We start from the raw sequence: 14544 nt of genomic DNA on the forward strand, positions 1-14544 counted from the left end.
TTGTTCCTCTGTTGTGTAATTTTAATCATTATCCTGTGATCAACATAGCATAAATATTCAAAGTCCCAAAACAGCATTGCAAGTTCATGTAACTCAAAATAAACTAGTTTTCAGAGACACCTCCCTACTGAGACTATAATTAAACCAGTTTCAATAGCTTATCACTGTTGTACCTACATGTTGCGAAAATCATTTTAGTTTGTGTCATTGTCAATCTTAATAATAGCCAATATTACTTGCAAATCATCCACTCTGTTATTGTGTTTGTTGACAAACAAGGTTTTTTTTGATCATGTAAAATTTGATAGTTGCACAAGACTTTGCTTTTAATCGAAGATTATTGCAGAGATCACTAATTTAATGTAAAACAAAATGACAGACATTTCCTGTGTGTCATCACCATTTATAGCCGAAAAATACAAGATCAAAGACATTATCAGCTCTGCTCATCCAGAAAGACAGAAATGATTGAAATCAGTTTTGCAATATTTCTAACAATTTGTTTAATTTACAGATGATTTTGAGTGCAGACAATGGGGAGGGAGCATTCCATACTATGTATGAACCATCACAATCAGATGGGAAAGCATATTTATGTGATGGACAGTGGCATAGTGTACATGGTATGTATATCATTTGTTAGGTTCATATTTATGTGATGGACAGTGGCATAGTGTACATGGTATGTATATCATTTGTTAGGTCCATATTTATGTGATGGACAGTGACATAGTGTACATGGTATGTATATCATTTGTTAGGTTCATATTTATGTGATGGACAGTGGCATAGTGTACATGGTATGTATATCATTTGTTAGGTTCATATTTATTTGATGGACAGTGACATAGTGTACATGGTATGTATATCATTTGTTAGGTTCATATTTATGTGATGGACAGTGGCATAGTGTACATGGTATGTATATCATTTGTTAGGTTCATATTTATGTGATGGACAGTGGAATAGTGTACATGGTATGTATATCATTTGTTAGGTTCATATTTATGTGATGGACAGTGGAATAGTGTACATGGTATGTATATCATTTATTAGGTCCATGGGTATGTGATGGACAGTGGAATAGTGTACATGGTATGTATATCATTTGTTAGGTTCATATTTATGTGATTGACAGTGGCATAGTGTACATGGTATGTATATCATTTGTTAGGTTCATATTTATGTGATGGACAGTGGAATAGTGTACATGGTATGTATATCATTTGTTAGGTTCATATTTATGTGATGGACAGTGGAATAGTGTACATGGTATGTATATCATTTGTTAGGTTCATATTTATGTGATGGACAGTGGAATAGTGTACATGGTATGTATATCATTTGTTAGGTCCATATTTATGTGATGGACAGTGACATAGTGTACATGGTATGTATATCATTTGTTAGGTCCATGGGTATGTGATGGACAGTGGAATAGTGTACATGGTATGTATATCATTTGTTAGGTCCATGGGTATGTGATGGACAGTGGAATAGTGTACATGGTATGTATATCATTTGTTAGGTCCATGGGTATGTGATGGACAGTGACATAGTGTACATGGTATGTATATCATTTCTTAGGTTCATATTTATGTGATGGACAGTGACATAGTGTACATGGTATGTATATCATTTCTTAGGTTCATATTTATGTGATGGACAGTGGAATAGTGTACATGGTATGTATATCATTTGTTAGGTTCATATTTATGTGATGGACAGTGGCATAGTGTACATGGTATGTATATCATTTCTTAGGTTCATATTTATGTGATGGACAGTGACATAGTGTACATGGTATGTATATCATTTGTTAGGTTCATATTTATGTGATGGACAGTGACATAGTGTACATGGTATGTATATCATTTGTTAGGTTTATGTGATGGACAGTGGCATAGTGTACATGGTATGTATATCATTTGTTAGGTTCATATTTATGTGATGGACAGTGGAATAGTGTACATGGTATGTATATCATTTGTTAGGTTCACATTTATGTGATGGACAGTGGAATAGTGTACATGGTATATATATCATTTGTTAGGTTCATATTTATGTGATGGACAGTGGCATAGTGTATATGGTATGTATATCATTTGTTAGGTTCATGTTTATGTGATGGACAGTGGAATAGTGTACATGGTATATATATCATTTGTTAGGTCCATGGGTATGTGATGGACAGTGGAATAGTGTACATGGTATGTATATCATTTGTTAGGTCCATGGGTATGTGATGGACAGTGGAATAGTGTACATGGTATGTATATCATTTGTTAGGTTCATATTTATGTGATGGACAGTGGCATAGTGTACATGGTATGTATATCATTTGTTAGGTTCATATTTATGTGATGGACAGTGGAATAGTGTACATGGTATGTATATCATTTGTTAGGTCCATGGGTATGTGATGGACAGTGGCATAGTGTACATGGTATGTATATCATTTGTTAGGTCCATATTTATGTGATGGACAGTGACATAGTGTACATGGTATGTATATCATTTGTTAGGTCCATATTTATGTGATGGACAGTGACATAGTGTACATGGTATGTATATCATTTGTTAGGTCCATATTTATGTGATGGACAGTGACATAGTGTACATGGTATGTATATCATTTGTTAGGTTCATATTTATGTGATGGACAGTGACATAGTGTACATGGTATGTATATCATTTGTTAGGTTCATATTTATGTGATGGACAGTGGAATAGTGTACATGGTATGTATATCATTTGTTAGGTCCATGGGTATGTGATGGACAGTGGCATAGTGTACATGGTATGTATATCATTTGTTAGGTCCATATTTATGTGATGGACAGTGACATAGTGTACATGGTATGTATATCATTTGTTAGGTCCATATTTATGTGATGGACAGTGACATAGTGTACATGGTATGTATATCATTTGTTAGGTCCATGGGTATGTGATGGACAGTGGAATAGTGTATATGGTATGTATATCATTTGTTAGGTCCATGGGTATGTGATGGACAGTGGCATAGTGTACATGGTATGTATATCATTTGTTAGGTTCATATTTATGTGATGGACAGTGGCATAGTGTACATGGTATGTATATCATTTGTTAGGTCCATTGGTATGTGATGGATAGTGGAATAGTGTACATGGTATGTATATCATTTGTTAGGTCCATGGGTATGTGATGGACAGTGACATAGTGTACATGGTATGTATATCATTTGTTAGGTCCATGGGTATGTGATGGATAGTGGAATAGTGTACATGGTATGTATATCATTTGTTAGGTCCATGGGTATGTGATGGACAGTGGAATAGTGTACATGGTATGTATATCATTTGTTAGGTCCATGGGTATGTGATGGACAGTGGAATAGTGTACATGGTATATATATCATTTGTTAGGTCCATGGGTATGTGATGGACAGTGACATAGTGTACATGGTATGTATATCATTTGTTAGGTCCATGGGTATGTGATGGACAGTGACATACAAAATGTAGTGTACATGGTATGTATATCATTTGTTAGGTCCATGGGTATGTGATGGACAGTGGAATAGTGTACATGGTATGTATATCATTTGTTAGGTCCATGGGTATGTGATGGACAGTGACATAGTGTACATGGTATGTATATCATTTGTTAGGTCCATGGGTATGTGATGGACAGTGACATAGTGTACATGGTATGTATATCATTTGTTAGGTCCATGGGTATGTGATGGACAGTGACATAGTGTACATGGTATGTATATCATTTGTTAGGTCCATGGGTATGTGATGGACAGTGACATAGTGTACATGGTATGTATATCATTTGTTAGGTCCATGGGTATGTGGGAACTACTCAAATTGAAAAGCAATGAAAAAGTGAATATCCTTGGTCCTGGAAAATGGATTTTTTTTGTATGATGAGCCATTAACTCACTTTATGAATTAAATGTCCTTTGGTACCTATTTTCATCTTTTTGTCTGCCCATAATATTAAATGTTTTGGATAAGAGACACTCAGTAAGATCTACTGTTCTGTACTCTCAATGTTTGTGGTCTAAAATTATGGATAGTTTCCTGATTTTACATTGACAAAAACAATCAACAAGGAAAGATTCCCAAGTTGGGCAAAATAAAGGAAATTATGAGTTTCCGATAACCTGATCGATCCTAGTTTAAGTCGCCGACCTTAAACATTTTTAAACGTTTAGAACAAAAAGATAAGAAATTATTTGTTTTCTTGACCTTCATGCACGTCTGCTTTCTTTCCCCAGTCATATCTATACAGGTATACAGGTATATTTCTAATTTTAGGCCCTATTTAGGCCTCTGACATCAGATCTAGATTAACGATAGTCTTATCAGTGGGTATGCTTGCATAGTCTTCAATTTAAATTTCATTTACAAGTCCTTCCCAGTGTCTATCTAAACGTCTCTCAAAAGTATATACATTTGGTGCATCAACCACATGATTGGGACGACTGTTCCAGTGGTTTATACTTCTATGTACAAAACTAATATCCAGCCTTGTATGGACTTTGTACAGTTTATATTGATGCCCTCTAGTGTCACAATGTCTGGTCTTAACAAAATCAGTCACTCTAGTATCATATTTCCCTGACATAATTTTGTATAGTTCAATCCTTTTGTCCCATGGTATATGATCTATCTGGCAAGAATGTCTTTCCTATCCGCATACTGGCACATTTATCTGGATGAAATTTCAGAAGAGAGTTCTCTGTCCAAGTATACATATTATCAATATCTGCTTGTATTTAAAGCAATCACAGTCTTCTTCCTTGAATATCCCCTTGAAAACTTTAGTATGTGTGCGAATACAATGTAGATAATAAGTGATATATCTCACACATTTAATCAAACTACCACAGAATAGGTATACTAACCGACATTTCTAATGTTTTAAAAATAAAAACAATTAAAAAGATAAAAGAATATAAAATCTCGACCTACCTACCCTATTGTATGAGGCTATGTTATCGGAAACTCATTTTTTCCACCTTAAGTACAAATGTACATTGTATACAGTTAACTTAGAATAATGGCACCAAGATGTTATGTATTTAAATTCATAATTGTATCATAATGTCTGTGACAGGCCTGCCAAAAAACACATGTAATACATCATGACAAGCCACACAAATATGGAGAAGACTTTTACAACATGTGCTTTTAATACACTAATACTGTTTTTATTTACATTACTTTACTTAAAGGAAAGGTCCAATCAAATACATTTGTAATCTTTGTGTATTTATTAATAATTGATATGTATGTGAATTGTAGAAATAAAATGAAACATATTAAATTATGTGACTTTGAAATGTCAAAATTCTGCTATGTTTAGCCTAAATGTTTGCTGCCATTTTGGGAACTTTTGCTGCAAAGGATGATGGGAAGACTATCTGCCTGTGGTTTCACCTCAGATTTTGTTCTTCTTTTTTCAGCTGTTAAAGCCAAGGATGTTGTGTATTTAACAATTGACAATAAACCTGATAACAATTATGGACAGTTGACAGGACAACAAAAATCAACCGATACCAATGATCCACTTTATATTGGAGGTTTACCAGGTAGAAATATTATAAATATTTACACTTTTTACTGTTTCTGTCATTTTATGGCAAATATCATATCATGGATTGAATACATCACAATTTTTTTTTTTTAGTCTGATTAATGAATCATCTCATGTCAGTGTGAAAAAATATTGACAAACTAGCTTACATAAATAGTAATATTGAAGGATAAAGTGAAGGGGCAATTTAGATTATAGTAGTGTTGTGATTATACCCGGTATGTATCAGCTGTTATACCATACACAAGTCAGGTTGAAGGAAAAATATGGAATATATACTCTGATTGTGATATGTCATGACAACACGTGGCTACGTCATGACAACACGTGTCTACGTCATGACAACATGTGTCTACATCATGACAACATGTGGCTACGTCATGACAACATGTGTCTACGTCATGACAACATGTGTCCACGTCATGACAACATGTGTCCACGTCATGACAACATGTGTCCACGTCATGACAACATGTGTCCACGTCATGACAACATGTGTCCACGTCATGACAACATGTGTCCATGTCATGACAACATGTGGCTACGTAATGACAACATGTGGCTACGTCATGACAACATGTGTCTACGTCATGACAACATGTGTCTACATCATGACTACATGTGGCTACGTCATGACAACATGTGGCTACGTCACTGGTTCTGTACAGTCAAAATCTTCAAAATTGCCATTACTTTCTTTGATATCACTGGTGCTGGTATAATTATGTTATTCTCATGACCTAAGGGGCCTTGTCACTATGAGTCACTAGATAAGTAGTGACAAAGGCCTCTTAGGTCACTAGTATTTAACTCGGCTGAATGAAGAAAAATATTTGGGAATAACATGTAAGTGTATGTAGAGATTGTGTATGTGCAGTGTGTTTATGTATGTGTGTGAAATCATTAAATTTGTGAAATAAATTATTCTGATTTTAATTACAGCTGGCGTAAAACATAAGGGGATTTCAACCAATGACAATTTTGTTGGATGTATTCGAAATTTTTCCATCAATGATAATGCTACAGTAAACTTCAACAACGTGGCTGAAATATCTGGAGCTGTCCAACCAAACAGTTGTCCTGCTACATAGATATTAGTTACCATGACAATTGGTCGCCATGACAATTGATCAATGTTCAACTGTGAGAAGTATTAGATAGGGCTATACTACATGTGTACATGTAAAATCTTTGAGTGTTCATGTCTTTCTGTTTGTTTGTTTGTTTGTTTGTTTGTTTGTTTGTTTGTTTGTTCGTGTCTTTCAGTTTGTTTTTGTTTTTGTGTCTTTCCATTTGATTCTTTGTTTGTATGTTTGTTTGTTTGTTTGAATAATTAAAGGGAAAACTACCTAGCATTTTCTAGAATATTAGATTTTTAGTTGAAACCTATTTTCACCAAATTTGTTATGTAACACTTCAGATGACAGCTTGTATTTTGTAAGAATAATTATTTTGCACAATCATAATATTATATAATTGTGTTTCTGTAACACAGTATGCATCTCAGAAATCAAACTTTTGTTCTTGAAGAAAACACCAACCAACTCTCAGTAAATATCAGGAACAAAGAGAAGGGTCACCATGCAATACTACAACATGGTCTCAAAGTTGATCCATGTCAAACTTCAAAACAGTCACAAACACTCAATAGTAAAGTACTAGATTTATAGCTGCCTTGAAAACAAAGTAGTTTACATGACTTGGCAAAGTTTAAGAGGATATGAGATTATTTCATAAATTTAACTTCATTCTGCACCAAGAAATACTAATAGCTCATCAAAGCTTTGAGCAGGTATCCACCATGGCTTTGTCAGTGTTTTCTGAAGTCATAATGCATGTGTGACTTTGGACAATTATCACAAATTTTCGACAGTTGGTAACGTACCCCACCATGTTTGGAGTTACCTTGATTTCCAAACAAATGGAATTATTAATAAATCATAGATCAATTTTAGATTACAAAATTTAATATATAGTTTACATTGGTCATATGGAAGATGATTGGATATTTATTTTGGATTTTTAATTTATAAAACAATTTTATCATGGCTTCTGACTTGAAAAATCAAAGTGACATAACATATTCCAAGTCTATGTTTGTAACTCAATACATTGCAAAAAGCTATAAAAAATGTGAGGTGTGTTATTGTACATACAGTAAAAAATATTTTAGTTTATTGAGTTACAAACACAGACTTGGCATATGTTGTGTCACATTGACTTTACAAGTAGGAAATCATGATAAAATTGTTTTATAAAATAAAATCCAAAATAAATACCCAATCGCCATCCATATGACTAATTTAACTCTAGCCATAGTCTAATATTGATATCTCTATCAATCCATTTGTCAAACAATATGATGTAGACTTTTTATTGCCGTAGATGAAAAAAAAATCAGTTATAAACACATTGGCAACACAGAGTAAATAATCCTGAACTGTTATTTTATCCATATGTGCCACATTTTTTTCTAGGTATCAACCCTATTCAAATTTATGTAGATGGTGGTTATTCATTTCTGTTTTTTTTTTATCAAGTACTACTATGCCCTCTAGTGTCAGAATGTGAACTAGAGGTATAAATATATATTTGACATACCTTAATATAATTTTGGTGCAGGAAAAAGAGAACATTCTTTTAATGCCTTTTAGGGTTTATTTAGTTCTTGTGATAAAAAGGGGCACAAGTGGAGTTTATACGTGTTTGGACAGGTTTTTTGCAGCATATTTAAAAATTACTCACAGTATTGTATTTACTGAAGCACAGCAATTGACTGAACTCAAACTTGGTATCAAGATATAAAACTCTAACAATCCAATGACATAATTTATGATACATATCAACAAATGTTCAGGAAATTTCTACTATGCAATCAATTGTTCTAACAAAGCCAGAACACAAAATCATAATGTTATAGAAAACATACATCAACATTAACATTATACAGGGATGTGGTTCTATAGAACTATTTTCACTTGAGTTTAAAAAGCTTATAAACTCATCTTGTGCCACTTTTAGCTCTTTTGTTTTTCTAGACTTGTATTATTTTAAGTTCAGGTAGTTCTTCTCTGAAAGAGTTATTTAGATTACCACCTAACCTGTTTACTGTGTTTTTGCTGTCAAATGTTCTTGTGTTTTCCCATTCCAAGCTTTTATCAATTTTATTAAGTTTTAAACTGAATTGATAACGATTTAATGGTACCCTAAATTCTGTATAATGGACTTTTAGTAATTGAGAAAAAATCTCCTTAAATTTAATGTTGTCTTCATTTTTATTACTCCAGATTCTGTTTCAATGAGTTTGATGTAGACTCACATTACAAGGTATTTTACAGGAGAAAGGAAATTGTCCTGATGTTTCACTCAGGAGACATGATGTTTTGAATTAGCCATTTGGATGACAATTTGATTTAGATTATTTTGAACTTATAATTAATAAACAATTTTATCATGGATTCCTACTTGGAAAAATTAATGTAAAACAACATATGGCAAGTCCTTGTTTGTAACTCAATACATTACAAGTAGCTAAGAAAAAGATTGTGTAAAATGGTTTGTTATTTTTATGTACAATAACAAATATTGTACACATTTATTAATCTTTTGCAGTTTATTGACTTTCAAAACACAGATACGTTGTTTTACTTTCAAATTGATTTTTCTAGTAGGAAGTCATGATAAAATTGTTTTATAAATTAACAATCCAAAATAAATACCCGATACTCATAACGGATACACAATATTAATTCCACAGCAGGATCCTTGACCCAATCAATACGAAAAGTGATAAAAACATTACTAATTCAGTGCACGAGAAAAGTGTTTTAAAAAATACACATGGACTTAATGACTTCAATTGTTTACTGTCCATCCAACTGATAATAAACATTGTAACTTGCCTACTCCCGACTATGTACAGCTGTTTCTTTTGCAGTTGTAAAAACATTGTGCCTCATTACTGAAACACCAAGGCATCTTCATTTCTCCTGTAAGACCAATATGCACATCTTCCCAAATAGCTTGTTGTAAATTAGTAATTTTTTTTTATCTGGCAGCAGATAGTGCAATGAAATTTAATCAGGCAACATGACAAAAGGACATAACAAAATGTTTTAAGAAAAAAAACATTACAATGTCTTCAAAAATGAACACAATGTTTGGTGTCTAGTTTATAGTATGTCATTATTTCCACATTAAGATCACATATCTATGGTTTAATTGTTAACTTTGGATTCCAGTAACCATAGCAACATTTTGATACAAAATATTAGCATCTGTGATTAGCTTCCTAACCACTGTTCTGCTTATTAGTTTTGCAGCTTGATCGTTGTAATGTGATTAAACACAACTTGTAGACACCTAACTGTAATATTAATTTGTTGCTAAAGGATAAATTGTACACATAGTTGTAAAGCCGATTAAAATAATTATAAAAAAATAGAATCTGACACAAAATATCAGTACTAAGTCTTTTAGACTTGAAATACAGAATTTCAAATATTGTTGACAAATTTCCACTTGTGTAGTTAATCAGGGCAGTGAATTATTTTGAAATGCTTTGTCTGTTCACCAAGACACAGACGAGGAGATGATTCTATTCCTAGTCTGTGACCAAGACACAGACAAGGAGATGATTCTATTCCTAGTCTGTGACCAAGACACAGACAATGAGATGATTCTATTCCTAGTCTGTGACCAAGACACAGACAAGGAGATGATTCTATTCCTAGTCTGTGACCAAGACACAGACGAGGAGATGATTCTATTCCTAGTCTGTGACCAAGACACAGACAAGGAGATGATTCTATTCCTAGTCTGTGACCAAGACACAGACAAGGAGATGATTCTATTCCTAGTCTGTGACCAAGACACAGACAATGAGATGATTCTATTCCTAGTCTGTGACCAAGACACAGACAATGAGATGATTCTATTCCTAGTCTGTGACCAAGACACAGACAAGGAGATGATTCTATTCCTAGTCTGTGACCAAGACACAGACAATGAGATGATTCTATTCCTAGTCTGTGACCAAGACACAGACAAGGAGATGATTCTATTCCTAGTCTGTGACCAAGACACAGACAAGATGATTCTATTCCTAGTCTGTGACCAAGACACAGACAAGGAGATGAATCTATTCCTAGTCTGTGACCAAGACACAGACAATGAGATGATTCTATTCCTAGTCTGTGACCAAGACACAGACAAGATGATTCTATTCCTAGTCTGTGACCAAGACACAGACAATGAGATGATTCTATTCCTAGTCTGTGACCAAGACACAGACAATGAGATGATTCTATTCCTAGTCTGTGACCAGGACACAGACAAGGAGATGATTCTTTTCCTAGTCTGTGACCAAGAGTATTTTAGCCTAAACTCTCCCCAACACATGTTTAGACTTTTACTTTCAATCTTTTAATTCAATGAACAAAGTTTTGAATCTACTGCAACCCACAAAAGACAGTGATGTGTTTGCTTGTTTGTGGTCGTTGTAACCAGGAATGAGATGAGTTTGATGCAAAGACAAACACTGTAATAAGTGAGAGCAACTCATCAAAGTATATGTATAAACACTAGAGGAGCCTGGATCCCAGGACTCTGATAGAACATTACATGTTATAGTGATTATGCAAGTACAACTGTTACTGCTACATTATAACTTCCACATATATAAATCAAACTGATAAAAGCACAACATTAACCTACCTATCAGAGGCACACTCTGTTTTGTTTTGTTTTTGTATCAGTGTGTATTGTTGTTTTTACCTCATTTATCTTTGTCTTGAAGTCTTGAGTGACATGACCACTTTGTCAACAAACACTAATGGAACGATACATTGAAATGATTGATTCGTTTGTACAGTAAGCTAGCTAATAGATGCAATGAATCTCAGCAGTTTTGTAGATAGAGAAAATTAATGAGATTTATGATTTTAAATGAAATTATATTGTTTTAAGCTAAATAAATTATTAGAGATAGTCTCTTGTCATCATTTGTATGTGATATGTCTGTTTCATTCAAAGATCAAGCAGTGTGTGTCTTAATATGGCCAAGTGGTCAGCAAGGCAGTGTGTGTCTTAATATGGCCAAGTGGTCAGCAAGGCAGTGTGTGTCTTAATATGGCCAAGTGGTCAGCAAGGCAGTGTGTGTCTTAATATGGCCAAGTGGTCAGCAAGGCAGTGTGTGTCTTAATATGGCCAAGTGGTCAGCAAGGCAGTGTGTGTCTTAATATGGCCAAGTGGTCAGCAAGGCAGTGTGTGTCTTAATATGACCAAGTGGTCAGCAAGGCAGTGTGTGTCTTAATATGGCCAAGTTGTCAGCAAGGCAGTGTGTGTCTTAATATGGCCAAGTGGTCAGCAAGGCAGTGTGTGTCTTAATATGGCCAAGTGGTCAGCAAGGCAGTGTTTAAAGTTTATTTTCTGAAGTGCCTTTTCTATTCATTAATATTCAAAAGTGCTCTACACTAAATGACCGAGTGCTTACCATTTGTCAGACCAAAGCTTAGCTATGGAACTCAATACATGGAGAACTAAAAGCTGATCACTGATGTTGAACTTTTTAAAGGTGACCTTAAGACACATCTGTTTAAAAAATCTTACAAGCTGTATTAATTTATTACCATATGTCTTTTACTAAGTTGTCATTTTAGCTTTTTAAAAAAGATTATTGTATTGTATGATCGAGGTACAACATTTTGACTACAGTTGTTACGCAAATTGTAACAATTGTTAGTATGCGTGAACGAATCCTGGATATACAAACTTAAGGTGCTTTACCATTAAAAGCCTTAAAAACTAGTAAAATTACATTAAAATCAACTCTTGCCTTGACAGGCAGCCAGTGAACTCAATAAGAGATTGTGTTATTCCATCATACTTTCTCAAACCCTTTATAACGCATTATTTTGTACTCGCATTGCACCTGTCAAACAAATACAGTGGCATTCCATACAATATGGAGTTTGCATAATCAATATGAGAACTGACTAGAGAATGGACCAATGTTTCACAAGCTTCCAAGCATTCAGTATTGTGACATGAATGAAGAGCAGATGATGAAATAGCGTGGTAAATCTTAGGCGAAGTGTGATAAATATGAATTACAGGCATACAGTAAGAAGTGAACGAAAGCCAGACGATATAACACAGACGATAATGTCACACATACTTTAGTACTGTCACTAGTAGTAAGACACTTTAGGCGAAGGAATACTCATTTAGGAATATAAAGTTTTGTAGAGACTCACAAATATACCTTATAACGGCTCCTATTAGGATGGTACACGTCTTCCGCTTCTTCCCAAGGAATACTTGTATACCATTACTGACGGCAACATTGACCTCGACCATAGACTGTAAGATATGTCGTGCATAACCACCGATAATATCACCACGTAAATAGTACAGACCATAATCCCTTGCAGTATATGGCTCGGCTCAAAAACAAATAATCCCGTACTTTCAAATAGACCTAATAATACATATTCTGCAAAACATGCTAGGTTTTGAAGTCTTTAAATTGGAGACTCAACATCAAATCGAATTGCAAGAATCGTTCCAAATTACTATCAGATAATAGTGTATGTCAGGGAAGTCAGGAAATACGTCCATCTTGACTCAAGACTCGGCAAAAATGACTCTCATTCAGTGTCGACTAAATAAAAGACAACTAATTAATTACATGAAGAATACTATACAATGTCCACCTGGGTTACAACTGTTTATTAATTATGTACATCTAATTGAAATACACCATCTGTACAATGTCGGCGTCACCTAAACTTTAAAAGTTTCTTGTCAAAGGTTTATACCAATTGTTGGCAAATGCTGAAACCAAACACTATCATCAAATCAAATGACTAAGAATACTGAACTGCCTTATTAGTACCTTTAATGAATCCGGAAATTATTCACGATAATATAATTTTAAATGGTATGGCATGCAACAAATATACTTTGAGAATTGTTCTGTCTTGGTTTGTAAATTCAAATTTCAACTGTGTTGAAATAACACCAGATAGCACTTTTTAGTCCTAAAATATCAAAAATTGGTAGGATCTAATACTGTATTAAGGGTTCAGGTTCTATTCCCATTATAATTATAGAAATGTTTTTACTGGGGGACATTAGTTATAAATAGAAATAAGTAACATAGGTAATCCCAAGATCCGCGTGGAGTAGTGGTTAAAGTGTTGGACTTCAGAACCTAAGCCTGTATCACAGCTCCGTGTTCGAGCTCCTTTAGGATTTGAGAATACCTTTTTTCCTTGTCTGGCATTGATAATAAATACATAAATGGTTATTGTAACCAATTTAATCACAACATACCCATATGGAGTAGTGGTAGTAGTAGACATAAAAGTTTCTTGTGAAAGGTTTATACCAAATGTATGTCACTGTTTCGGGTTCAATTCCCATTAGAGTATGACAATTTTTTGGACGTACTGAGGGCCATTGATTATAAATATATAAGCGATTAACTAACATTAGGTAACCAAGGAACCAAAACGGTGTCGTGGGTCAATTTCGGGATGCCAAATAGTTAGTGTATATCAGTAGTTTCTGGTTCTATTACTTCTCACTCCAAGTAAAATAAAATTATAAGTTTAGATAATAACTGTGCACACAGGTAGTTAGGGTAGGAGGGTAGTGAGGGTAGGAGAGTAGTGAGGGTAGGAGAGTAGTGAGGGTAGTGAGGGTAGTGAGGGTAGGAGGGTCGTGAGGGTCGTGAGGGTAGGAGGGTAGTGAGGGTAGGAGGGTAGTGAGGGTAGTGAGAATTAAGTACAATGTTTCTATGCTACAAAAATAACATTTTGGTCTGTGAAATGGGAGTCGAGTCAATTAGTATATAGTAGGGTAGAGTATTATTGATCAATATTTTACAAGTAACATGTCAACCATTAAAAATGAAAACACCAACTGATATGACTATTATTCATT

The 14544-nt window shown here is 34.2% G+C and overlaps 1 protein-coding gene across 1 annotated transcript in view; it reads left to right on the forward strand.

Moving 5' to 3' along the window:
- LOC144445559 (laminin subunit alpha-5-like) overlaps positions 1–7639 on the forward strand; it is a 104996-nt gene extending 97357 nt beyond the window's left edge. Inside the window, exons 74-76 of the mRNA XM_078135162.1 lie at positions 515–623; positions 5465–5590; positions 6538–7639. Of these exons, the coding sequence (XP_077991288.1) occupies positions 515–623; positions 5465–5590; positions 6538–6686 (384 nt within the window). The 3' untranslated portion in view covers positions 6687–7639. The remainder of the gene's footprint in view (positions 1–514; positions 624–5464; positions 5591–6537) is intronic.
- The last annotated feature ends 6905 nt before the right edge of the window (positions 7640–14544 follow it).

The sequence above is a fragment of the Glandiceps talaboti genome, chromosome 14 (assembly GCF_964340395.1).
Source record: "Glandiceps talaboti chromosome 14, keGlaTala1.1, whole genome shotgun sequence".
Taxonomy (NCBI): Eukaryota; Metazoa; Hemichordata; class Enteropneusta; family Spengelidae; genus Glandiceps; species Glandiceps talaboti.